This window comes from Canis lupus, chromosome 25 (genome assembly GCF_048164855.1).
Source record: "Canis lupus baileyi chromosome 25, mCanLup2.hap1, whole genome shotgun sequence".
NCBI lineage: Eukaryota > Metazoa > Chordata > Mammalia > Carnivora > Canidae > Canis > Canis lupus.
The window spans coordinates 31,059,648-31,087,030 of record NC_132862.1 but is presented as its reverse complement, the minus strand read 5'-3'; the positions used below and the strand labels follow the sequence as shown (position 1 = coordinate 31,087,030).

At 38.1% G+C, this 27,383-nt stretch overlaps 1 protein-coding gene across 2 annotated transcripts in view; it reads left to right on the top strand.

Annotated features, from left to right (window-relative positions):
• The window catches only part of DERA (deoxyribose-phosphate aldolase), a 117,022-nt gene that overhangs the window by 37,514 nt on the left and 52,125 nt on the right, over nucleotides 1–27,383 (top strand). For both annotated transcript variants that reach the window (XM_072798853.1, XM_072798854.1), the window contains exons 2-5: nucleotides 14,397–14,494; nucleotides 15,842–15,989; nucleotides 17,496–17,591; nucleotides 19,718–19,852. In XM_072798853.1, the coding sequence (XP_072654954.1) occupies nucleotides 14,397–14,494; nucleotides 15,842–15,989; nucleotides 17,496–17,591; nucleotides 19,718–19,852 (477 nt within the window). The remainder of the gene's footprint in view (nucleotides 1–14,396; nucleotides 14,495–15,841; nucleotides 15,990–17,495; nucleotides 17,592–19,717; nucleotides 19,853–27,383) is intronic.

Genomic DNA, 27,383 nt, shown 5'->3' with positions numbered 1-27,383 from the left:
CACTTGGAGGGATCCCTGGGTGGCGCAGCGGTTTGGCGCCTGCCTTTGGCGCAGGGCGCGATCCTGGAGACCCGGGATCGAATCCCACGTCGGGCTCTGGGTGCATGGAGCCTGCTTCTCCCTCTGCCTATGTCTCTGCCTCTCTCTCTCTCTCTCTCTCTCTCTCTCTCTCTCTCTCTCTGTGACTATCATAAACAAATAAAAATTAAAAAAAAAAATGAAGGCACTTGGAGAGGGAGATGTTCTGGTTCTGCATGGAGAAAGAGAAGGACACTAAGTGTCCTTACAGAGCCAGGCTCCTAGCTGCCTTCCCTAAGGCACCAGGTATGTGGGTGAAGCTATTTGGCAGGTTTCAGCTCCACTCAACCCACAGAATCAGGAGAAGTAACGCAAGGGTTGCTGATTTCAGCCATGACATTGTGTGGTGGTTTGTTTTACAGCAGTAGATAATCAAAACAGATAAGCAGTGATATTTGAAAGTGCAATTTTAGATCTTAAAAACAAAGCCTTGTTTACTGGTTGAAATGCCCTCATTTAATTTGTTGAAATCTTGTCTTTACTTTGTAGGGATATATTTTAGTGTCTTCCTGTTTGCAATGTTTACAAACAGTTGTCATCAGTAATTGTGGTTCACTAAGTTTCAAAAGCTGGAGGCTTTTGGTTTTTTATTTACTTAACAGTTTTTTTTCTTTAAAAAGATTTTCAACCGATTTTGAGAAACAATAAAGCCAACATTTAAAGGTCTTATTTACAAACTAGTTCAGGACTAGTTGTACATCAGCTGAGATTGACTGACAAAATGGTTCCTACTCTTCCAAGAGCCAAATGTTCTAATATTCAACTGATGATGATCAGTAGAGAGATAGTGCCTACTGCCAGGAAGAAGTATTTATTTTTAATTAAACATCAGCTTTCTCACAAAGATCAGGTAGTTCACTTATTCTGTGTACATATAAAATATTTAAAATTTGACAGCTACAGCTTGCAGTTTGTTACAATGTGGAAGCTTATTTGGATGAAAATATAAATTATGTGTCTGTCACAACCATATCCAAGTATATTTATGCTCTATAGGTTTCTTAATTTAATAAGAAATTTTTTTATCATGATACTATATTCCAACAAAATTTGTATCCATGTTATCATTGCAAAATCAAATAATTACATGTTCAACACCAACCTGTTAAACTGAATTTACAGTGGCAGCCCCAATGATGTCAGATGTTTGACCTTCAACAAAATTGACTTCTAAAATTTTTCTTTGATTTGATAAATTCAATTTTTAAAATGAGCCAATATTTGAATTAATTTAACAGATTTTCTCCTTGAAGCACCTGTGCCTCTATGTAAGACTCGTATTTTCTAGTTGATTGTGAAATTCTGCTTCTAAGCAAACAAATTAATAACTTCTGCTTTACTTCTACTAGATTTGGATGTAAAAATGAGCTGTATTTTTTTTTTATTTAATTTAATTTATTTTAATGAGCTGTATTTAGAGTACAGATCTTCCTCGACTTATGGTGGGGTCACGTTCTGATAAACCCATCACAAGTTGAACATATTGTAAGTGAAATGCATTTAACACACTAACCCACCAAACATCGTAGCTGAGTCTAGTCTACCTTAAATGTGCTCAGAACACTTCTATTGTGTGGGCAGGATCATCTAACACAAAGCCTACTTTATAGCAAAGTGTTGAGTAACTCATGGAATATATTAAATACTGGACTGACATAAACAGAATGATTGCTATGGGTACAGGATGGTTGTCACTATTGGTGGTTTACCTTTGTAACTACGTGACTGACCAGAAACTGTGGCTGCCACTGCCCAGCATTATGAGAGAGGATCCTACTACATTGTTGCTAGCCTGGGAGAAGGTCAAAATTGCAAATTCGAAGTATGGTTCCTACTGAATGTGTATTACTTTTGCACCATTGTAAAATTGAAAAATTATAAATCGAACCATCGTAAGTTGGGGACCATCCATACTTCTTTTATCTAAATGGAAAGTCATGCTTCAGAGCTTTCTGTAACTGCTTCTTCTGAGGCTGTGTTAAAATTGCCATCTTTAAGCACAGGCTTCTTAACATAACTGCTAATTTTTGCAGTATATAAAGATGCTTTTTAGCAGATTTGGGTCTTGGAGTCAGTGATATCTCTGTTGAGCTGTGTTGGCACGTGATAAATGTTGAAAAGCATTTTGTGCAAATTATAGATCATCAACTTTTCAGAGAAGTGGAAATTCAGAATTTAATATTTCATTAAGCATACTTTTTTGGAGATCATTGTTGCTAATATATATTTTTTTCAAAATAAAAAGGGCTAACCCTAAATATGTTTAGCTATATAGAATATAAAAACGACAAAAGTAGGGCGCCTGGTGGCTCAGTCGGTTAAGCATCTACCTTCAGCTTAGGGCATGATCCAAAATCCTGGGATCAAGCCCCACATGGATTCCCTGCTCAGCAGGGAGTCTGCTTCTCCCTCTGCTCCCAGCATACGTTCTCTATTATTTCTGTGACTCTCTCTCTCAAATAAATAAATAAAAATCTTTAAAATTTTTTTTAAAAATGACAAAAGCATTGCTTTCAATTAGTCCTCCTCTAGGAGTTTAGATATTCCCCATACATATTCCATATTCATGTTGCCTACAGATTGTCATACTTCTCATGCCCTACTGACTGGTGGCATGGGGTATCTATATCTCTTGTGGGCTTGGGCCGAGGCCAGGGCACAGCTGACTGGTATATTCACATGACTGCAGGGACGCAAGAGCATTGCAAACTTCTACCCCTACCCAAGACAGGAAGGAGTTAGCCGTTGCTAACCACAAATATTACAAGAACCCTCAGTTGTCAGTAAATGCCTTGTGTGCTGGAAGTGTTAGTTTTGCCCTATCTGGGAGCCAGGGGAAAAGTCGAGTTTTGGTCTCCTTACAGAGTGAACCACATGTTCAAACAAGGCTTCTGTTCCCTGCACTTTCCTCTAAAACTATTACTAGAGAATGTGGTAGAAGTTGGGGGTCTGTGAAACCCACTCTGGTTTATGATGTTTATTAAAAAATGAAATAAAAAAAATGAAATATAGGGTGACTGGGTGGTTCAGTCGTTTGGGCATCTGCCTTCAGCTCAGGTCATGATCTCAGGGTCCTGGGAACTAGTTCTGTGTTGGGCTCCCTGCTCAGTGGGAAGTCTGCTTTTCCCTCTCCTACAGGCTCATCTCCTTTTGCTGTATCTTCTGTGCTCTCTCTCTCTCTCTTTCATAAATAAATAAATAAATAAATAAATAAATAAATAAATAAAAATTTTTAAGAATATATGAACCATAGAAGCAAATGCTAAACTGAATGGGACAGGAGGTGTAAACCAGGGTGATGGGGTCCAGAAGCTAGTGAGGACCAGAAGCTCAGCAGATAGAACGGATTGGGAAGAGTAGTCAGTTTTACTGTCGTGGTCAGAGCATGGAGACAGAGGGATCAGCTCTGATGGTTTGTGCCAGTCTGTGAACTCTTCCACACAGAGACTTACCTGAGGATACTTGTGGGTACTGAGCAGGTGGAATTCTTCCTTGAATTCTGTGCTCTGTGAACCTTGGAGCTGCTTCTGGAATATCAGCTTTTCTTGGACACTTCATTCTCCCGATGGCACCAGAGAATGAGCATCTCATATTTGTTTGAAGGCAAATTTTAAAGACAGAAATGCTACAGGGATCCCCAGGTGGCGCAGCGGTTTAGCGCCTGCCTTTGGCCCAGGGCGCGATCTTGGAGACCCGGGATCGAATCCCACGTCGGGCTCCCGGTGCATGGAGCCTGCTTCTCCCTCTGCCTGTGTCTCTGCCTCTCTCTCTCTCTGTGTGACTATCATAAATAAATAAATAATTAAAAAAAAAAAAAGAAAAGAAATGCTACAGTTGGTGCACTGATGAGATTTTGACCATTCTCTCCTCCTCACTACTATTGTTCTGGTTCAAGCTACCACTTGCTGTTGCTTGAGCCTCCTAATTGGCTTCCCCTTAGCAGCCAGAGGGACTTTTTAAAATGTAAATCTAAATCAGATCGTTTCATTCCTCTGCACAGAGTTCTCTGAAGACTTCCTGTCTCACATCTGAAGTCCTTTCCATGCTGAAAATGTCCTTCTTGAGGGGCTTTCAAACCTTATGGGCATGCCTCACAACAGGCCACGTATTTTATATTGCCACACAGTACATGCCGTCGTATGTATAATTGAAACAACATTTCTGTAAATGACCCTTACTTGTATTATATATAAGGTGTCCTGATGTTTTCCATTTTATTGTTTCTTCTTCTTTTCAAAAAATACTAGTTGCAGCTGACAAACTTGATTTCATGACAGGTCCATGGGTCATGACTCTCAGTTTGGAGAACATTTTACTATATGATCTGGTCCTTGCCTGCCTCTCAGACTTTAACTCTGCCACTCCCAGTCCCCCTGGCTTACTGTCCTCCAGTTAAGCCTGTGTCCTTGCTTTGCCATAAATATGACATGTTCGCTCTTACTTGAGGGCTTTTGCATTTGCTCTTCTCTCTGCCTAGAACACTGTTTCCCCTGGTTGATGGTTTTATATGGAGCTCCGCTCAAGTGTTTCCTTATCGGAGACTCTCCCTGACCATGCCCATCCCTGCATTCTCCATTCTCTTATCCAATGTAACTTTTCACTGTAGCCCACGGATACTGTGTAATATATTCAGTATACATTTATATGTTTGTCTCATTTCATTAGAAGAAGCTCTGTGAGAGTACCAATTTTGTTTTCTCACTCACTGCTGAATCCGCTGAACCTAGAGCAGTGCTGGCACCATCGTGTGTTAGTTGAATGAATGAATAAATGTAATTCACAGACAGATATGGACTGACCAAACTTTCTAGGAGCAGAGTTCCAAACCTGTATCCTATCTTATGCTTAAGCTACTGATTTTGGGTCGGAGAACCCTATAAACTCTGTGAGCAGACCTGATGCCATTTGGTCTGAGAATTTTGGAATCCTGTCTACCTTGCCTGGAAGGAGAATGTGATCTTGGGGAAAGTCTAGACCTTTGACCCCATAGACTTCCTTCACTATGGGAAAGGGCATTGGTCTGCAAGGGCCAGCGTGGGCCTGTCTCACCCAGGTGTGATATTTGTGTCATTCAGGATTTATATAATAATCAGGTTCTTTCTGGTAGCCCAGGGTGCTAATGTTTAGTGATCTTCTTTATGGGAGCAGTAATGATGGTGTTCTGATTATATTATCATTTCTGCCTAGTATCATGCAGCTGAGTCAGGCTGGATTGATGGAAGCCCTCAATGGCAGAGTTTGGGTATGACAGGTCTGGAGTTTGAAATGCCCCAGGGAGGTGTTGTCCTATGCTGATGCCTGGATTATAGGTAGCAACAGCCATCTTGCTGGTTTACCTTCTATTGTCTCTTTTCTACCTGCCCTGCGCACTGCTGCCTGGCAGTGCCTCTTAATTCAAAAGTTAAGTATATTTTGTTTTTACTGCTCAATAAGGTAATGCATGCTCTTGGTAAAAAATTTCAGTGTTATGGAACTATATGAGAAAGTAGAAATCTTTTTTTTTTTTTTTTCCTTTTTACAAAGTAGAAATCTTATGTAATTCTAGCTCTGAAGAGAAACTCTTCTATCAATTTGGTATATATTCTATTATTTTTTTTTACCCATGTAGCAACAGATATATGTTTTATACTTGTATTTTTGTTTTTACAAACATTTTTATTTTAGAAAATCACTGCTGTACAGGCTACTTGTTTTCACCGAGTCAAGTATCATAATTGGTTTTCCATGACAGTGCTTACTCATCTACCTCATTCTTTTTAATAATGGGTATAGTCTACCTTATGGATCTGCTATATTTGAAGCCATCATGGATCTTGGTGTCACTTGCAACAATACTAGCATAAATATTTTTCCATATTTGCACTTGGCATATTTGTGTAAGTATTTCTATGGGACCTATTCTGCATGCTGATTATTTTTAGGAAATACTTCTTTAATTCTATTACAGTTTGCTTTAGAAATCTTTGATGGCTCTCATCACTTGCAGGATAAAGTCTAGACCAGTGCTGTTTAATAGAAATATAATATACAACATGAAGTAATTTAAAATTTCCTGGAGTGCACATTATAAAAGGTGAAAAGAAACAAGTGAAAATAATTTTAATAGCTTTTTATTTAACCAGATGTAACCCAGAAACCATATTTTGAGTGCATAAGCAATATCAAAACATAATTACAGAAGGGTGCCTGGGTGGCCCAGTCAGTTGAGCATTGACTGACTCTTGATCTCAGCTCAGGTCTTGATCTCAGGGTTGTGAGTTCAAGGCCCACATTGGGCACCATGCTGAGCTTAAAAACAAAAAACATAATTACAGAAATATTTTGTATTTTTTTTTGTACTAAATCTTTGAAATCTGCTAAGTACTTTACACTTAAAGCACATCTCAAAATTGGACTGTTCCACATTTCAAATGCTCAGATGGCCACATGTGACCAGTGGCTACTGATTGGATAGCACAGATCTAGACTCCTTTCCCTGGTACTTAAGCTTTATAAGGAAGCCACAGTGAATCAAATAGGGCCAACTTGCCTGTGCTCCTGACACTCTTGTTTCCTATAAACTTTCAGCACTTCCTCTTTATTTTTCCTGAATCCTGCCCATGCTTTGGGTAGGGTTTCTCAGCACTGTTGACATTTGGGGCCAGTTAATTCTCTAGGATTGGACTGTTCCATTGGTCCTGAGCCTGTTAATGGCAGTGCCCTTGGTTAGGAATGCCCGGGATGCTAACTTGGGCATATCACTTGTGGCAAATTCCATAGACGGTTCCCCTACTGGGCCTCTCTTTATGGGTGGGCTGTCTCTTCTGGTTCTTATTTTGACTTCAGGACACACACTTCAGCAAAAACCATCAGGGAACTTGAGGATCAGGATTTATTACTCACAATCCTAGAGAGTGCAAGTGTATCCAAGAGCTGCACTGTGAGGTTTCGGGCAGAAAGAGCAAGTGTGCACAGGCAAGCAATGACCTGAGTCTTTATTAGGGTCTGAGGGTGGGATGTCTAGGGTTTTGTGGGTTAACTCTTTATTAGTTAATTTAAAGCTAAAGAGCAGGAATTGCGGTATGGGAAGGGGAAGCAGGGTCACTTGAGCAGGCAGTTATCTAGGTTACCCAGAGCTTTTTCTGAAAGAGGAACCTTCGTGTGGGGGGGGCTGTCTAGTTCATAGTAGCAATGTCATGCGGCTGGCCATATGTTTATTCAGGATGAATGTCTTTTGAAATGGATGCCTCAGCAATAAAAAGCTTAATGTCAGGCACTTATACTACAATTAGAAAGCTTAATATCAGGCACTTACACTATTGAGAGACTATTAGCAGCATCCCTGACTTCTACCCACTAGGTGCAAGTGGCACTTTCCTACCACCAGCTGTGACAACCACAAATGTCTCTAGACTGAGAACCTCCTTTAGCCTCAATCTCACATCTCCACTTATCTACTAAGAGGGTTTTCTGTGTGTGTGTGTGTGTGTGTGTGTGTGTGTGTGTGTGTGAACTGGATGAGCCTACTCTGGCTTTCCATTTCTCTGAGCTTGACTTATTGTCCAGCCAGTGTGGTAAGTGTATGTAACAGGGAAAAAGCCTTTTATGATCAGATGTTTGAGAAATGCTGAATTAAAGAAAATTCCGCATTTCTTTCCTGTGGGACTTTGTCATAGAATCTAATGTGCTAAATGCTTTATGCATCTCATGTCCATCTAGTACAGTCCAAAAATGCTTTATGCATCTCCAAGAGAAGCTAACTCACCTAGCATGTCCCAAACTCACTTATCATTGTAATAGAAATTTATCACTTTTTGGCTTTCCAGCAACTAACATGTGTCCTCTTAGTATTGGGTCATTCTATCTAACTTACATAGATCAGGTTGGTGGCACTACAGAGGAAGGAATGGACCTTCCCTCTTCCCTGCTCCACACAAGCATGCGTGGTTCAGGCTTTGGATGCTTCCATATGGAACTTGAGGCTGAGTGAGCTGGAGTGAGAGGCTGTTGGTGTAAAATACTGATGTTCTTCTAACTTACTGTCTTTGGTCCTTGTCTGTTTCCTGAGCTTGGTTTTCCAGTCTCTTCTCAGTTACCTGAGCTTTTACCACCCTTCCCTTTTTGTTCCAGTCACTAAAGTCAGTTTTCACCATTTTTAACGGAAAGGTTCTTGACTGACATGACCAGTAGAACTAGTTGGAAATGTTGGTTGCAAGCATTGATTTTTGTCCCCATATGTTGGCTTACATTTTATATTTTTCAACTCTTCCCATTCTGTGCCTTTATTCCCTAAGCTTTTTCAGAACAGCAGCAACCTACTTAGTGGCACTGCATTTCTCACATCCTGTCACCCCGTGCCTGCTCTCCAGAGGTGCTAAATGCAGAGGCATTAGGACTTGTGGTAGGTGGGTGCTTTACTGCACTAAAGGCTTGTGGTTCTCTAGCGACATAACTGCAGCCACTACCTGCTGCTGAGCCTGTGAGGCTGGTCACTGAGTAATTACAGGTACCCTGGGAACAAGTGGAACAGAAGTAAGCAAACTGGAGATTGCACCGAACAGTATTTGGATGTCAGAATAATTGACCCAGTTCTGCTTTTATTTTTTTTAAGGATTTTATTTATTTATTCATGAGACACACAGAGAGAGAGAGAGGGCAGAGACACAGGCAGAGGGAGAAGCAGGCCCCATGGAGGGAGCCCGACGTGGAACTCGATCCCAGGACTCCAGGCTTACACCCTGAGTCAAAAGTAGAGCTCAACCACTGAGCCATCCAGGCGTCCCTAGGTTCTGCTTTTAATGCCTAGCTTAACTGACAGGTAATAGCTGTTGGTCGAGAAGGGGAATAATGACAAAAATTGATTAGTGAAGAGCAGCAAAAGCTGGGAAAGGGCTAATATCTCAAGGAGGGATGAAGGGTAAGAGAAAAGTGGGAAATTTTTAAAATACCATATGATGCTGTGTGTGAAGCCAGGTGCAAGAGCACAGATGCCTGTAATGTGAACCCAGACTCTCTTCCACTGTGATCATGTGTTCTGAGAAAATGTTATAATCTATGTGGCTATGGATATAAGACATACTGGAAATGACAGAGGGAAGAGGAGTATAAGCAGAAAATATTCAAGGCTGGTATCAAAGGATCAAGTGAACAGATCATGTTGGCCTTCACCTTGGTGCCTGAAATCTATTCTGAAGTATTTTAGGGAGTGTAGTAAACTCATTATTCACCTGGACTCAGACTGATATCCTAAAGAAAGGTCTAGATGGAGAATGTATGTGGGATGGGAGTTGTAGATTAGGGTCAAAGTAGCTGTGGGAGACGTCATAGTAGTAAGGCTCTGTGAGTGGTGGCAGTATATGCTGTCAGGTTGTTGGTGTCATGGTTTCTAGACCATCTGTCTAGGTTCTAAGAATTAGGCTTACGCAGTAGAATGTTGGACAAGTTGACTCATGTCCACTAGGGGCATGGATCCCCTAGAGAGCTCACCCAGGGCTTATTGGATGGTAGACTAGACTTTGGGGAAAAAAATTAATTCTAGTTTCTACCTGTTAGTAAGGATGAGGCTCTCAGCATGGTATCTGTCTTGTATCTTTGGTTAGGAATTGAATAAGGCTGAGTCTGCTCATTTACGTATGTTGAATATCTTTGAGGCTGAATGGTTCAGGCATGCCCTGACACCCAGGGCTCTTTTTTTCTAGCCATGCTAACCTTTTCCGAGGCTAAGATCAAATACTAGACATGATCAAGTTGATATTTCACTGGTTTCAGTGTCTGAGGTAAAAAAAATAAATGTACTATGATGCAAGGGGCTTATTGAGCAACTATTTCTGTGCTGGGCACTTGCACATATGGGAAGGTGTGACTGATTCCTGGGAAGTTGCAAATTTGAATTGAAAATAACCAGAAAAAATGAAAAGAGAAAACATGGGAAATTTAATCTTTCCTTTCCCAAATTTAGGAGAAAGAATCTCTAATAAATTATCACAATTTATTTTTCTCCATTAGGAACAAAGGTAAAATCAAAATACAAAATAAACCTCATTTTACAAAGTTCTCACTTGGTGTTACATGGTTTAGGAATATTGTGAATATGTGCAAGAACATCCATGGAAGCACCAACGGAAGTGACAAAAAGACTATATGGTGGATTTGTAGAGAAGATGATTTGTCTCCACTGAGGCATAGGAAAAATAATAATAAAAAATTGTGAGAAGAGTATTTGAGAACAAATTTATAACTGACAGAAGGGCCTGAAAGCCAACCAAATGACTTACTAAGAGACACAGTAGGGTATTTTTTCATGGGAGAGTTTTGAGAAAAGAATATTATCGCCGTCCAATTATGGCTTCATGTCTCTTCTTCCCAAAGGCACGTGTACTTGAAACCCCTCTTGGCCCCATAAGAGAAGATTCTCTGGTACTGATGAGATTGTGTGCATTAGAATCACTTCTCCTGGAAAGGAGACGCTAAAGGGTACTCGAATAAAATATTAAAAATTATGAAGGACATAACAAAGGCCAATCAGCCCTTTCTTTTCCCTAGACCCCATAATAAGAGAACAAGGGTTATTTGATGAAATTAAAGAGTAGCAAATTAAGTGCTAATAAAATGAGATAGTCACTTATATAATTCATTACCATGGGAGGTCACAGAGGCAAATTTTGTGGCTGGATTAAATATGGGGCCGGATAATTTTATGACCACTAATGATATTTTTAACAGTGAAGGCTGATATTGCCAGATAAGTAATCCTATTACATCCTCCAGTAGGTGGTTTGCGGGGACCTCTAGCAAGTAGTGTCTCAGAAGTGTGAGAGCAGGCCTTGTGGGTTCTAACCTTTGGTGGAGAATTGTACTAAAAATTAGTTTTTAAGGCAGATGCCCTTAGGTATTGCGTTCATGTTTCAGTCCCAGCTTCTCTTATGAAGATCCATAAGTTCTTTAATCAGAAGCAGTTGGGGTGCAGAGTTTCATCTTTCAAGATGAATAAGTTGCAGAGACCTAGTGTACAGCACTGTAACTAATGTTTTGTGTTTTTTTTTTTTAAGATCTTATTTCTTTATTAGAGAGAGAGAGAGAGAAAGTGAGCCTGGGGAGGAACAGAGGGAGAGGGACAAGCAGACTCCCTGCTGAGCATGGAGCCAGGCTATAAGGGGCTTCATCCCAGGACCCTGACTGAGATCATGACCTTAGTCAGACACTCAGCTGACTGAGCCACCCAGGCACCCCCAATGTGACTATTGTTAACAAAACTATATTGTATGGTTGAATTCTGCTGAGAGAGTAGATCTTAAATGTTCTTAGCCCACACAAAAAAGAAAAAAAAAAAAAAAGAACATGGGAAATGTGTCAAGTGATAGATAATTAGCTCGATTGTGGTGATTTTTTCACCATGTATATGTGTATCAAAACATCAAGATGTATATCTTAAACATATATAATTTTTGTCAGTTATACTTCAGTAAAGCTGGAGGGGGGAGGTAAACACTAATTTTTTTTTTTTTTTAAGAAAAAGTAGTTGAGAAAGATACTGCCCAAATTTTGATTATTTCTGGTCTTGGAGAACCACTCATTTTATTTATTGAATGCCACCCATGTGTCAGGCACTTTGCTTGGAGTTTTAAAAATCTGTTGGGAATATAAACAATTTGACAAATCAGTGCATTCAGAGTTAGGGGACTACACTAAAGATAGACGCTAAGGTAGCATTAAGTGCAAAGAAGCAAAGGAATAGCTCAACTTGTGTGGGTGAGAGAAGATTCACAGAGAAGGTGGCCTTTGAACTAAGTCTTAAGGGTTGAGGAGGAGTTAACCGTATTGGCAAGATAACGAAGGGCAGAAGGAACCACCAGCATGCACAGATCCAGAGACAGAAGGTGACATCATTGCCAGTGAGAGCTGTGCCACAGGGTTGGAGGGGCAGAGAAGGAGAAGAGGGGTCCTCTGAGGGCAAAGGGAGCCAGATGGTGAAGTCTTGGATTGCCTGAGATGTCTCTCCAGTAGCAGTACTTCCAGTGGTGGCAGTGTGTGTAGGGAGGAGAGAGGAGGTGGGGAGGGGCTTTATGACAGATAAAGGAAAGCCTCTCAAAGCCTTGCCCCACAGATAGGCGTCCCTGTTTTGGCCACTGTCAAAGGTTGCTTCAAAGCCTTATATTTCACACAACTCTACCTCATTGTTACTATCTCCCAGAAACAATCTTTGCCATAAGCCTAATCACCATTCATTATTAGTGTTTTTTTTTTTTTATAAAAAAGAATCTCCCCTGCCTTTGGGTAGAGAGGGGTTCTTATAGGTCTTATAAATTAGGATGAGTCTGGTGTATCTGTTTGGTCTTATTTCTTTGGGCTTTACCTAGAACCCATCTTTGGGTGCAAAAGAAGAGGCAGGTTTCATTTGCTTGACCTTAGACTCCCTTTTTCTCTGTGATTTTGGCTCAGCAGATGAGCAGGAAAACATACAGTGTCTTTTGAGGAGCAGATGGATTGAAATGTTAAAAACCTGTTTTGTTAAATGATTTCGGCTAACAAAATAATTTAATTAGGGAAAAAAAGCATCCAGACTCTGCTCCTTATTCAGTGATATTTAAATAAGTATATCATTATTAATCACTCAGACTCTGACTTGGAATTTCTACAATATTAATATTGATAGGCAGAATCAATTGGAAACAAATTCTTTTGTAGAAATGTGGTCTTATTTTTATGGTGGATACAAATACTGTATTATTATTATTATTATTATTATTATTATTATTATTATTATCATCATCATTATTTGTGTTGTTACATAGTGCAATATGCAGTTAGTAGTTTTCTCCACCACATTACAGAGAATTGTGTATGGTAGTCCCCTCTTATTTGTGGGAAATGTGCTCTAAGACCAACCCCAGGGGATGCCTGAAAGTGTAGACAGCATTGAACATAATATACTATGTTTTTTCCTATTCATACACATCTATGATAAATTTTAGTTTATCAGTTAGGCACAGTAAGAGATTAACAACAGTAATTAATAATAAAATACAACAGTTATAACAATATGGCATAGTAAAAGTTATGTGAATGTGGTCTCTGGAATACTCTTTTGTATTGTAGTCACCCTTTTTGTGACGATGTGAGATGATAAAATGCCTACCTGATGAGAGGAAATGAGGTGAATGATATAGGCATTGTGATGTAACATCAGGCTACTATTCGCCTTCTGATTTACCTCAGAAGGAGGATTATCTGTTCTTGGGCTGCAGTTGACCATAGGTAACTGAAATTGCAGAAAGCAAAATTGTGGATAATTGGGGCTATTTCCTTTTCCATAGTAGTTTTTTAAGTCTCTTCTAAGAAGAAGTTGCTAGAGGGATATAAAAAGGAAGTTAGTTGTAGAAGGTAGAAGAGGTTATTAGAAGGATATAAAAGTTATATATATATATGTTAGTTATAGAAGATAAATGGGTATGTGTTCAATTTACTGCGAGGTCACCCATGTAATAGAGTGTTGGTGGATAAAACTGAAATATAATTGAAATACACATTGTGTTTTTCATGTGTTAGACACTCAAAAATAAGATCATGACTCCATACAGTAAGGACAGGACACCATCTTACCATGACTCCTTGATGAACTGAATACAAGTTATATAGTACAACAGCATCCAAATGTTAGCTCTATCTGGGGAGTGGGCAGTGTTTTCATGAAAGCCAACATGTAGGCTGGTTTTAAAACAAATTATGGTTAATTAAGACAGAGGGTAGGATCGAGGTAGGGAAGAGCATTTTGAAACAGAAGCAGTAGAGATATCTCCCAGAATTTTGAACACCTTGTTTTTTTTCTTTCTCTTTTTCTAACTTCTGTTCTGTCGATGTTGTAATTTCTAATACATTTGGAAAAAGTCTCCTTTGAGGAAAGAATGGGCTATATCATATCAGCATCTAGGAGATATTAATCTTGTCAGTAAGGGGGTAGTGATCAAGGATTCCTTTAAGCCCCAACATTAATTCACTTAGGTATTTATTAATCATTTGTTCTCCTGCACTGGGCTCTTACAAATAAGTCTTTGCTGTCAGAAGTGAGGCACGTGGCATGGGTAACACAACATTTTCCTCCCTCGTTAGACGTGTCTGTGTAATGAATCAATACAGGTCCTTCCAGTTCCAAATGTACTTGATTTTACATGAAGCATGCCTTTTCATGACTGGGTTTCTTTCAACAAGGTTATTTATTTGTAATTGTGCAAAAAGAAGCATAAGCTTTAAAAGAGTTTTCATGTAAAATGATATATCCCTTCAAGGGCCATGGAAAAATAGGTGAATATATTTAATAAGAAGTGTTCTTCTTTCCCCTTTAGACCTTAGTTGGATCTCCAAAATACAAGTGAATCAACCAGCAGTTCTGAGGCGTGCAGAACAAATCCAGACTCGGAGAACCGTGAAAAAGGAGTGGCAAGTAAGGTTTCTTCTTGAGTATTCTATTCCTGTAGTTTACAATGCCTGGTCTCTTCCCTCAAGGCCGCAATATTGAATTTTGCTCAAGATGCATCTAAACTTAAAAGATTGCAGCTGTCCATGACTTATTTTAATAATTCATATATGATGATGACGGGTTGAAGAAAGATAACACATTTATCCAAACAAGTTAAAAATCTTATCACTCTTGAGTGGCAAAGCCGCAAATGAATTTGAGGCATCTTTATTCATGAGTGAATTAAATGGCATATTTCCTCAACACATTTATTCAGTTCCTTAGACATACCTTCTTTGGTTGTCTTCTATTTTAATTTTTAAACCATAACATCTAAACCTGGTGTGTTTGCTATTGAGGTCCTTAGGCATAAGAGTTGACCTCCTTTGACCATTGTGTTTACCTTACTATTAATTTTCATAAATCATTTTCCAAAACTCAAAAAGGATGTTTCACAGGGTACTTGTGGTCAGCATATCCTTCAGTGTATACTGACCAAAGATGTGCTGTGCATCACAAGACTAAAAGGTGTTCAGAGTTCATTTCACAAATGAGGCAAAATATTGTGATAGAATATTTTAGGGTGACATTTTACATTTTGCTCATCCTTGGAAATATTCCTATTGAAAGGTAAAAGGAAATTCATTAGAATGAATTATGAACTATGAATATTGTTTTAAAAACAGAATTGGATTAAGGTGGAAAAAAAATCCGACAAAGAAATTAGAGACTCTTTTCTAAATATCTCATCCCAGATCCCAGGGCTGGAGGTAAAATATCAGATAGAGATTCTCTTATTCCCAAGTTCTCCTATACCATGGTAGCTATCAGGGGCTCCTAGTTGAGGAGATAGAGAAGTCTCATGTGGGGAGGCTTGATCTATTAGGGATTTCACTTTGGGATAGCTATGGAAAGAAAAATAATTTTTTTAAAGATTTTATTTATTGATGGAGTGAGTGAGCACGTGTGCTTGGGAGGTGAGGCAAAGGGAAGAGAAAAAAAATCTCAATCCCAGAGCTGAGCCCAGAACCTGACTCAGTGCTCAGTCTCAACAACCCTGAGCTCACAAACTGAGCCAAAACCAAGAGTCGGATGCTTAACCAACTGCACCACCCAGGCGCCCTGGAAAAATAATTTTTTTAAGGCTACTCTTTTATTTTGTTCTATGCAGTGTTCATCTTATTGGTCACTCTTGAGCAATGCTTATAGCACATATGAAAATGACATGCCTTAGATGTCAGATTTTAGTACCCCTGTTTGTCTAATGATTTTCTATTCACTGAATCGGAAATGATTTTTTTTTAAACTTGTTTTTTTTTTTTCTTAAACCAGGCTGCTTGGCTCCTGAAAGCTGTTACCTTTATAGATCTTACTACACTTTCAGGGGATGACACATCTTCCAATGTTCAGAGGCTCTGTTATAAAGCCAAGTATCCAATCCGGGAAGATCTCTTAAAAGCTTTAAATATGCACGATAAAGGTAATGTTGTTGTGTTTAATCTGTCTGTGTTTGCCTCTTTACAGAACTAATTACTAAATCTAAGAGGACTTAAGACAAGATTCAGCTGCTAAAATGATAACAGCAATAAAAATCCATGGTTGAATTGTGTACATAGACAAATAATTAAGATTCTTCTCTGAAAAACAGCAGGGAGAGAATCTGAGTCTCATTTTTAGGTCAGTTCTTTCCATCATGGATTAAAGTTGCTGGTAGAGAGTTTCTTTATTTTTCTTTCCAGTTCTTCAGTGTGGAAAAATTTCTATCTAGTGACTCTAAAATACTGATTTTCATTCCCTAGCCACATGTGCAAAAGCCAGTCTCATTACTTAATAATCACATCTCATACATAAAGTATTTTCTGTGAGTAAATGAAATACTTTGGAGAATAAAATGCAAATGGGGAATATTGCATGCTCGTATATTAGGTTAGATCTTTTGAAAAAAGTTATATTCACTCTCTTAGTATACATGAAAGAAAAGACTTTATGAAGTTGCCGTAAGTTTAGAATCTTAACATTTTAGGAATGGAGAAGACCTTTGAGAGTTGATCCCCTATTTCTAAATGAGGAAACTGAGGTCTGGAAGACTAAATGGTGTTTCCAAGACCGTGTGCCATGGTTCTCACTGGGCTGATTTTAGGAGCCACATCTTTCTCTGGAGGGATGCTTCATGATTCCCAAATGCCTGTCCATAATGAATATGCAACTAGAGATGTTACATAGGCCCAATGCAGGTATTTTATCCCAAGTAATTTGAAAATAATTTATAGGCCTGAACAACTCCACAGCTTTTGAAAAATATCTATTATGTTTCTTTTGAGTTGATAATAAAAACACCACCTACTTATAGACCTATACAACATTGTTAAAAGTAACAACTTTGTGGGAGAGGCTGAAAAAGAGTAGCAACTTTGTATGAGTCTATGTTCTTGCTTTGTTTTATAGTGGCTATTCGATTTTTTTTTTTAATATAAGAGCTTATCCCTCCAAATGAGGACTCCATATTCAGATTGTGTTATTTCTTAAAAGAGAGGAAATACGATCAGTTAAATGTCATTTTGCTATACTACCCCGTAAGGTTCATGTCTACTTTTTTCAGCCACTGTTTGTTAACTCTACAAATCTGGATTTTGTTACCTACTTGAAATCAAATATTTTCATTGAGTTGAGGCCATTAAGTTTAACCGTTTAGGAGTTTTTAGAAACTGTGGTCTTATATTGACTGCAAAATACAGTGGAATAAACATGGAAAAACATGGAATAATCACAATTATTCCATGACTTGTCCAAGGGGAAAATGATCCATATTTTCAAGAACTAGGAGGGACTTCAGAGAGCCAAAACTTTTTCATTTGGGGCAGCATCATAGAATTATTCTTCCTCTCATTTTGATTTCTGCCAGTGTTATGGTGTAAATAATAATTAAAAGTGTGTTATGCAAATTGAGCTTCCCATAAAGCAGGCCATTATGATTCTTTCTTCACAGGCATTACTACCGCTGCTGTTTGTGTTTATCCTGCACGGGTGTCTGATGCTGTAAAAGCACTGAAGACTGCAGGCTGTACAATCCCGGTGGCTTCGGGTAAGATGGTTTTGACTTTTGCTGTTGTCCTTCTACCTGTTTCTAGCTCTTCTGCTCAGACCCCTGGGGTTTTATATATAATTTATATTATGACGTTAATTAGTTGTATGTGTGTGTGTGTATTTAAGATTTTATTTATTTATTCATGAAAGACACAGAGAGAAAGGCGGAGACCTAGGCAAAGGGAGAAGGAGGCTCCCTACAGGGAGCCTGACATGGGACTTGATCCCAGGACCCTGGGATCATGACCTGAGCCAAAGGCTCAACCACTGAACCACCCAGGTGCCCCAAGTTTTATATATTTAATTATTTCTTTATTACTCATTCTTTCAGTATCTAATTGCCTCCTGAGTAACAAACCATACTCGTTTTCAAGAATACAGAACTGTATCCCTGTCCTTAAGGAAACTTGGTTGTTTAGGAGGAATGATCGAGTTTAAAACATCAGGCAGGATATGTTGTATTATATATATGTAAAGTGTGATAGTAAAGATATGCAGAAGGTACAGTTGTAACTCTGAGCAGGGGGTGATTTATTTTGCACGGACTGGTGATGCTCAGAGAGTGAGGGGATTCTTCGTAGAGGAGATAACTGCTTGGGGTCTCAAAGGAGAAGGAGGAGTTGACGGTGTTGGTGAGATAGGGAATGGCATTTTAGAAGAACTAGCATGTGTGAAGACACAGAAGCATGCACAGGGAGCTGCAAGTAGTTTATAATTGTTGGATCTAAATTGGGATGAAGGGGGAGCTCTGGGAGTTGAAGAGGAAGAGGTAGATTAGGGCCAGTTCACATAGGGAAACCAGGTCTGGCAGTAGCATTTGGAGTCTATTCTGCTGATGGGAGGGATACTGCAAGATTTTAAGCAAAGGCATATCATGATCAGCTGCATGATGCAATGAGTCAGGGGGATGGTAGTGGATACAGTAGAGAGAGGTGACAGGGAGTTAAGGAGACTTACCATAGTCCATGTGAGAAGTGAGGAGAGCCACCCCAAAGCCTGGGAGGTAAAGAAGAGAGGGTATGTTCAGGAATTATTACTTAAGATAGACCCAATAGGACTTGGCAAGAAAGTAAGAAGAGTCTTTAAAGTTTCTGTGTAGGTGAGTGTGTGTGTGTGTGTGCGTGTGTGTGTGTTATGGATAGATACAAAATTAGATTGTACTTTTAGAGGAATATCCTGGTGCTTTAAAATAAGGAGTCTAAACATGATTATTTTATTAGGGATACATCAGAAGAAACACATAGTATTGATATACAAGCTACTTGTGAAGATTCTGAAAGTGTTTGGCAGCTACCTTAAATTTTTTCATCAGCCTCAGTCAATTCAACTTTTCTTTTATACAACAGGGAAACATGCTTCCCTCTAAGATAGCAGACCCAAGGAATTTAATAACATCAAGGAAATATAAAAGGTTATCATTAGTAATGGAAGTGGAATTAATGATGCACATGTAAAAAATGTAATGGTTTTTCTGAAGTGTAGCTGTGTTTCCATTTTTAAAGAAATTTGTGCTTGGTTTTGCTCTTCCCAACTCACCCCTGCCCCAGTTTTGTAGACTTTATTAGATGCTTTTCCCTGGTACAGTCTTTCCCTTTATTCTCATCTATATGGCTATTCATTTTAAGATAGGCAGTGAGAAGAACCTATGTTACCATTTGGTTACAACAGCTGTAAATGTTAGTGAGTAAATCAAGAATACAGTGATAACCAATTTGATTAAGAGTAGGATCCATAATTAACCAGTGTCCATCAAGACAAGTCTATAACTACTATTTTATGACTATCACTGTGATGATACATATTTTCTTAATTTCTGTTTATTTAAAGCCTGCTTATGAGCATCTCTACGGAAACTTAATTTCAGGTTTTTCAGACAACAAAATACTAATATTTATCCTAACTCCAATATCATGAGATGACATTCTGTTTCTTTGCACTTCACTTTGTAAGATAAGGGTGTAGAAGCTCTTTAGTGTCATCTATTCCTTGATCAAAATGCTGTTTTGTTTTGTTTTGTTTTGTATGAAACTCCTAGTTGAGATACACCAACTGAAATTTGTCTCCCTCTCTCCCTCCCTTCCTATCCTCCTTCCCTCTTTCCTTTCTTTTCTCTCTCTCTACTAGTGGCCACTGGCTTTCCAGCTGGACAGACTCATTTAAAAACACGATTGGAAGAGATCAGATTGGCTGTGGAAGATGGAGCCACAGAAATTGACGTGGTCATTAACAGGACCTTGGTGCTGACGGGCCAGTGGGAAGGTATGTGCAAGTCCTTCCCCAAAAGGGAGACATAGTTCTTCCTGCGTGAATCAAACGGTGAGGATTGGATAAGAGGCAACATGTTTTGGAAGTCATTGTTCTAGGTTACAAGTCACCAGATCAGAGGGTGAATTTCAGAGAAAACATGGCTAGTATTGCTTTTCCTTGTTCCCCTCATAAATCCTAGGTAGTTGCCCACCTGCATTAACTTTTTAGATCCCTTTGAGTGCTTAGGTGAGTGGTTATTTCTATGCAGTAGATTATTAATTTTTATTCTATTCTCTAGTGTTTTATTACTCAATACATAAATCACTCTAGGCAAGTCATTTATGCAAAGTTTATTTTAATAGGTGGAAGAAACTTCCCTTTTTTAATGTTAATCTTGGTGGATTTTGAGGATGTGGACTTAGTAATAAGTCTGCTAAGTCTGTTTTCACTCCTGCTGTTCTTACACATAATTCCTATGGATACTACTTTATATTTACCTTTGAGATTCATGATTTACTATCATACCGATTATGATAAAACATCACCCATTTCAGTAACAAGCTGTTGTTTTTATAATTAGATATTAAAAAAATAGATTTGACCTTTGCCTTAAATATATTTTGTATATTAGAGATTGTTTGTTGATAGCTAAGATAAGTACAATTCTCTGCTTCAAAAAAATCATTATAAAAATAGTTCAACTAAAATTTTTAATTAAATCATAAGATAAAACCAGAATAATATGTTGTCTCTTTAGATAGGTGGATATGAAATACATGGCATATTTTATAGTCATTATTGAGGTTTTACCTGCTTGCTGTTAAAAACAAAAATTCTAACCAGTAATAAAGAAAATAGATGTTCCACATAATCTTATCCCCTAGAAATAACGTCATAACAGCACAATTTTTCAGACTTTTTTCTCTTCATATATACACACATGCAACTGACACCCTTTTTAAAAGTTTAAATAAAAAGTAGGATTATATTTAATGTATTTTTTTTTTAGTCTACTTATTGGACTTGCCAATGTCTCATTGTTATCTTTCTGTGTTGCTTATCCATCGGTCCATCTAGCTTATCTTCTATAAATCCTAATTCCATTGTTTATCCATTAAGAATTGCTTTTGGTTACAGAGTAGCAAAGATTTAGTAGTTTCAACACTTGAGGATTTATTTTCTTATACAAAATCTGGAGGTAGGTATTTCAGGGGTACTGTGGCAGTCCCAAAAAGTTCTTAATGACCTATGCTATTTTGATCTTCCACTTCCAAAGTGGATGGGGTGGCTTCTACTCTCAGACTTAAGGGCACTCCATCATCTAAGATGGCTTCTGAAGCTCCAGCCTTTCCACTCATCTCCCAGATAACAGGAAAGAAGGGCTGTCTTATCCTAAAAGTCTCCCACAGCATTTTTGTATATACCTCCTTGGCTCAAACTGAATTACATGGCCATCTTGGCTGCAAGTGAGGCCAGAGAATGTAGTCTTTTAGCTTAGAATGTTAACTGTGTTCTCATACATTCTTAACAAGTTAAATGATGTACATTTCTGTGCCCAGATGGAAAGGACTGAGGGAAGTTCTGGCATGGAAGGACAGATTGCAATAAGGAGCTAAATGGGGACTGACATTAAAAAGCTTAATAGCAAAGGATCTTATGAAACAACAATAACACAAATATTTAAATAAAAAGAGACATGTAGTCAAAAGGCACAGCACTATTAGTTGTGGAGCAGGTCACCTCAGAGATTTCAGCAGCTCCATGAGCATCACTGTGCTCTGGGATAATACAATCACTGATACCACAGTTCTGAATGATCTAGAAAAAAAATATGTCAGCCATTCCTATTGTCCTATACTCCCAACTATACTCATCAACATCTTTAATCCTTACCCAGTTTAAATTCTTGACAGTTCACAAGTATCTTTTTGTGCTTTTGATTTTTGTTCCTTTTTTTATGGTTCATATGAGATTTGGTCAATTTGCATTCACTCATAAAAGACTTATTTTAAATAGATGTCCCTTTTCCCTATATATTGATTCTTATTTCCTTCTAGTCATAGATTTCAGTTAAGATTTCAGGCCAGAATAAGAGGGAAAAAAATGAATGTGTGTAATATTTAAAACAAATTTGGAAATAAACTATATGATTTAGTTAGATAAAAAAAAAAAAAAAACCCGATGTGTCTTTTATTAAATGTAGACGTAGAAGCATATGTTCTATTATAACTTGTGCTCTTGTCTCTAGAATACTAATTGGGAAATAAAATATAATAGGAGATGAGTTTTGATGTAATTGACTGTCCCTTAAGGAACTAGGAATGGTTGTTTTTAGGAACTGATAATTTCCTAATAATAGGCATTCATGCAAAATATAATAATACATCTTTGTCCTAGACCATACTTTTCTATTAACTTTTTTATGGTGTTAATAACCTCTTGACCCAAAACAAATTGAAAAGGAACATTTAATACTAGAAATTTAATTCTAAATAGAAACCTGCAATGACTGAAGCCTTTTTTCACTGCAGTATTTTGTCTTAATTTGCCTCAATTTGATTACATATTATATTTTTCAGTGTCATGCTTTCATTAGCTGTTTACTATAAAATATGAGCCTAAAATTGATTTCTTGTAATGTACCAGTGGAAATGTCTGTCCGGCTAGTACACATTCAAATCCAGGTCCATCTCCTCTGTGCACTGAGGTGTGTAGGACACTGGTTAGAGCACAAAAGAAAGAATCCCATTTTTAAACCTGGCCATTCAGAGTGTATCCTGATCAGTTCTCACTGTTATAGGGTCTATAGTTTCGGGTGTGAACTCAAAGAGGCAACTGGAGGGGTGGGGGGGGGGGCTCATTTTCTTCTTCTTGAATTCTCCCTGGTGACAACTTAAAATCTCTGCTCTCCCCAAGCTTTTAATTCTTCTGGCCACCTTGAGGCTCCTTCTCTCTTAGCAGAAGACCTACCTGCTACCTTCCAGGGAATACAAATAACATTTTTTTTAAAGATTTCATTTATTTATTGGAAAGAGAGCACAAGCAAGAGAAGAGGCAGAGGGAGAGAGAAGCAGACGCCCCACTGAGTAGGGAGCCCGATGTGGGGCTCGATCCCAGGACCCAGGGATCATAACCTGAGCTGAAAGCAGAGGCTTAACTGAGTGAGCACCCCAGGCACCCCAGGACAGTAGCTTTAACTGGATAGGGTACAGAATATATTGCTGGTTCTCAGAATTCCCTGACAGACATTTTCAAACTACTTTCTCCAGCCCCTCTCCTCCCAGAATCTAGCATGCCCTTCTGTGAGTGTATGTAAGATCAGAGCTGGGTGTTGGAGGTGAGGGCAATAGGCTCCTGTAGTTTGAAGATTGCCCCAGGTGATTTTGATTCTACCCTCCCTCCCATCCTATAGTCATAGAGAATCAATCACTAACTTGGAGCGTCTATTTTTCTTTTAAAAAAACATACTCCTTGTTCTTGGTTCCATAGTTTAGATGCAGGGTAATTGAAACATTATTGAACTTATATGTTGGTTAATTAGTACAAATAGTGTTTCCTCTGGGTTTCCATTTATTTAGCCTGGATCTACAGTTAGCTGTAACAGAAAGGCCTAAGGATAAAGAGTTAATCTGGAAAGTGTTGCCAGAGAGACTTCTACCTCCTAAGCTCTTGGGAAAAGGATGGCTCTCCTCTACCTGGGAAAGTTGTGCTGGACTAGAGGAGAGGTGGGGGCACCCAGCCAGACAGATAGCATGTGAGCCGGTCATGACTGGAGGTGGCCAGACCCAGAGCTTACCCAGAACAAATATACTGTGGAGTAAGAAGGAAGGTTAACTCTGGGAGATTAGCAATGGTTGAAAGCAGATCTTTGCTTCAGACAGAGACCTTGGTTGGAATCCTGGCACTACCATTACCAGCTATTTTGTCTTAGGCAAGTTACTTCTCTGTGTCTTCTGTTCTTTCTCTGCAAAATAAGAATAATGGCATCTACTTCACAGGGTTATAATGGGGATTAAATTAGATAATGTATGTAAATTTATCATCCCGTTGCTTGGCCCAGATGAATCCCTCCTTGCCAGCTGTGGTTTCTTCTCTTTCTCTCTCCTCCTTCCGATACTGATAGTATGTTGTTAAGGGAAGTACCCATAATAGTACATGTATTGAGGAAATGAAGTAGAACTCTAAAAGACTTGGATTTTAGTCTTTGTGATTTTGCTAATTTATACCTAGTCCTTGGGCAAACACTTCACTTCTCTCTGCCTCCATTTAAATAAGCTACCAATGAGGGGATAAAACTTAATGATTTCTACAGTCCTTTAGAGCTATAATGGCCTGTGATTTTATATTTGGCATTTTCATTGTCTGGGAGTATTATTCCCTTGATAAGGACCTATAATACAGTATTTTTTCATGATGATATTAAAGTCGACATCTAAGTTGCATTTCTTAAACAGTTCTTTGAAGAAAGCATTCACCAGAAGGGGTTCATCATCTCATAAATCTTATTGAACAGGTTTTGAAAATTAAATGCATTCCATGCTCTGTAAATACAGAGGTGTTCATTTTTTACTTTTTTATGACCTTTCTCTGCTGCATATATTTACCTTAATATATTACCAGTGACATGGAAATGTTATCAGATTCTGCCTTGTTCAAGAATCTTCCAGTTCTTTGAATATAGGACCTAGAGCTGACTTTACTGGCTTTTGGAAACCCATTCCATATTGGAGCATCATCAGAAACAACCCAAAAGGTGGATTCTTTTGTGACATTTTTCAGCATAGTGTGTTGTGTTCAGTGTTGCACTTGGAAATATTGTTTGTATCCTGTATCCGAAGCCCTATTTTATCCTCTTTGGTTCTTCAGCCCTGACTTGCTCTCCTAAACTTGGTTTGCGGAGTACATGCCTCATGCTATCAAGAGCTTTAGGGCAAGAGATTGAAATATTTGGGCCAACACCACAGTGCCGATCATTGTGTCTTATGAAGTGAATCCTGAAAAATCTTGCATCCAGGCCAGAAGTTTGTTTTTCTTATTTGCTTATTTTAACACAAGAAGGATGGTAGAAAGAGCAACTCTTAAAAGAAATTGGAATTTTTCCTTGTTTTATAGAGCTCTTAATCATAATATCTTATGAGAAAAGCAATCTCTAAATCTATAGACACTGTTTGGAGAGGAATCACATAATCTATAATCTGTGGTTTCTCGGTTTTGGGGGTTGTTTATAACAGAAAAATTCTGGAGATACTTATGATAGCTGTAGACTTTTATGGCTTTTGTATTTAGGCTATGATTCTTTAAAACTTCAAATACTATTGACCAAAATGTGTGTGTTTTATCTCTCGTAGGTTACTTTTGCTACCTGGTGTTTTAGCTCATCTCTGTTTTAGTCTTACAAGATTAATTAGTTGCATTGGTGGATGAAAACTGTTCTTGAACATTTTGTGACTTTTTTAGTTTCAAAGGTTGCTGCACAATTTATATTAAGTGTTTTACTGTACATATAATTATCTTAAGAGTTATTTTCAGGCCATTCTTGTGCAGTGTTGAACATCTTCCTGGTACTCAAAAATAATTGCTTAGATATATTCGTTAACAATTATTTTTTAAGTGTATTTGAATAGCATGAAATATAAAAGGGAATCTGCTTTATGACTTTTAGATAGGAAACATAGTCTTTAAACACTTGGATTTTTACTTAAGTCATAATTTGTATTCATGAAAGCTTTACTAGTAACATAGTTTTCTTTGTCTTATAGCAGAGCTTTTCCAGAAAACTTAACTGATTGCCAGGAGTCTCAAGATTAAGAATATACTTTCCTTATAGGTGGAAGCTGGAGACAAATAAGATAATTTTGAATGGAGAAAAGCAAAATGCTATAGATGCAAGTTCCTGCTGACACAGGGAGGCAGAAGGTAGAGTCAGTTGTCAACTGTTTGGGATGCTGTTTAAAACAGATGCAGCGTGACCCCCTCTGCTCCTTGGATCTACATTCTCATCACACAGGCCTTTCCCAGTGTGGCTAGGTTCTCTGATTCCTGTCAGTGAACACACTCCGTCAACACAGCCTCACTTGTTTTTCAGCTGGGAAGGATGAGCAGAAGGTCAGGTTACGACCTCCATTCCTCCTTCTCAGTGTGGCACTAGTAGGAGGGATGTGAGGGGACAGATAGGAGACAACTCCTCTGCTGGTTGTGCTACTATATTGATTATGCATCAACAGTGTAATATATCCTGGGTTTCTAGTACACCCACTTTTGCTATTCCTGAAAACCTCATTAAAAGTCAAAACATTTATTATCAGGTTTTTAATGTGACATCACTATGCCAGCATCTTCTCTGGGGTATGTGTTTTGTTGTATTTTGCATTATTCTGACTAATTTGCAGTCATGGTGTTTGAATTCCATTTTCATTTGTCAGTCATCTTTTATAATAGCCTTCCTGATTATTATTTTTCTGTTACATGCAAGATTTTTTTTTCTTTTTTTTTAAATGGGGAATTTTGAGTTTCTGTAATGTTTGAATTTTTAGCAATGAACATGGATTACATGGAAGTATGTGAGCAGAAAAATTAATAAAGGCTCTAAGGAATAGGTCATGATGTATGCAAAGATGTAACCATAGGACGTTTACTGAAGTATTGTTCGTAATAGCAAAAAAACTGAAACCTTAAGTATCCAATAATAGAAAAATGATTGAATAAATTATTTATAACCATGCAATGGGAGATTATGCAGCCATTAAAAATTGTGCTTACAAACTTATATTTATTAATATGGAAAGATGTATGTGATATTTCAAGGGGAAAACAGCAAGTTACCAAATAATATGTACCATATATAATCATTTTTTTGTTTAAAAAACAGAACAGTTGATAATCTCGAAAGCCCTTCTATAAAAAAAATATCTAGATGCTGAATAAATTACAATAGTGTAGTGAAACATGTCTTTTTAACATTTATTTTTGAATAATTTTCAACTTACAGAAATGTTGTAAAAATCATCCACACAACTGTTTACTCTTCACTGAGATTCCACAATGATTAAATTCTGCTCTATTGGGCAGCCCCGGTGGCTCAGCGGTTTAGCGCCACCTTCGGTCCAGGGCGTGATCCTGGAGACCCTGGATCGAGTCCCATGTCAGGCTCCCTGCATCGAGCCTGCTTCTTTCTCTGCCTGTGTCTCTGCCTCTTTCTCTGTGTGTCTCTCATTCATGAATAAATAAAGTCTTAAAAAAAAATTCTGCTCTATCTACCTTTTGCCTTCTTATTGTCTCTTTGTGTATACATATGTACGTGTGTGCATATATATAAAATTGTGTATATGTAATTGTTGTTTTAATTATTTGTGATTAAGTTGCAGACCTGTCAACCCATTACTCATAAATATTTCAGTGTTTATTTTCTAAAAACAAGAACACTTGGACCAAGCCACAGTGCACCATCAAAATCAGGAAATTAACATTGATATCATACTACCATTAAATCCATAGACTGCTTAAATTTTGCAGATTGTCTCAATAATGTTCTTTATTGGTTTCT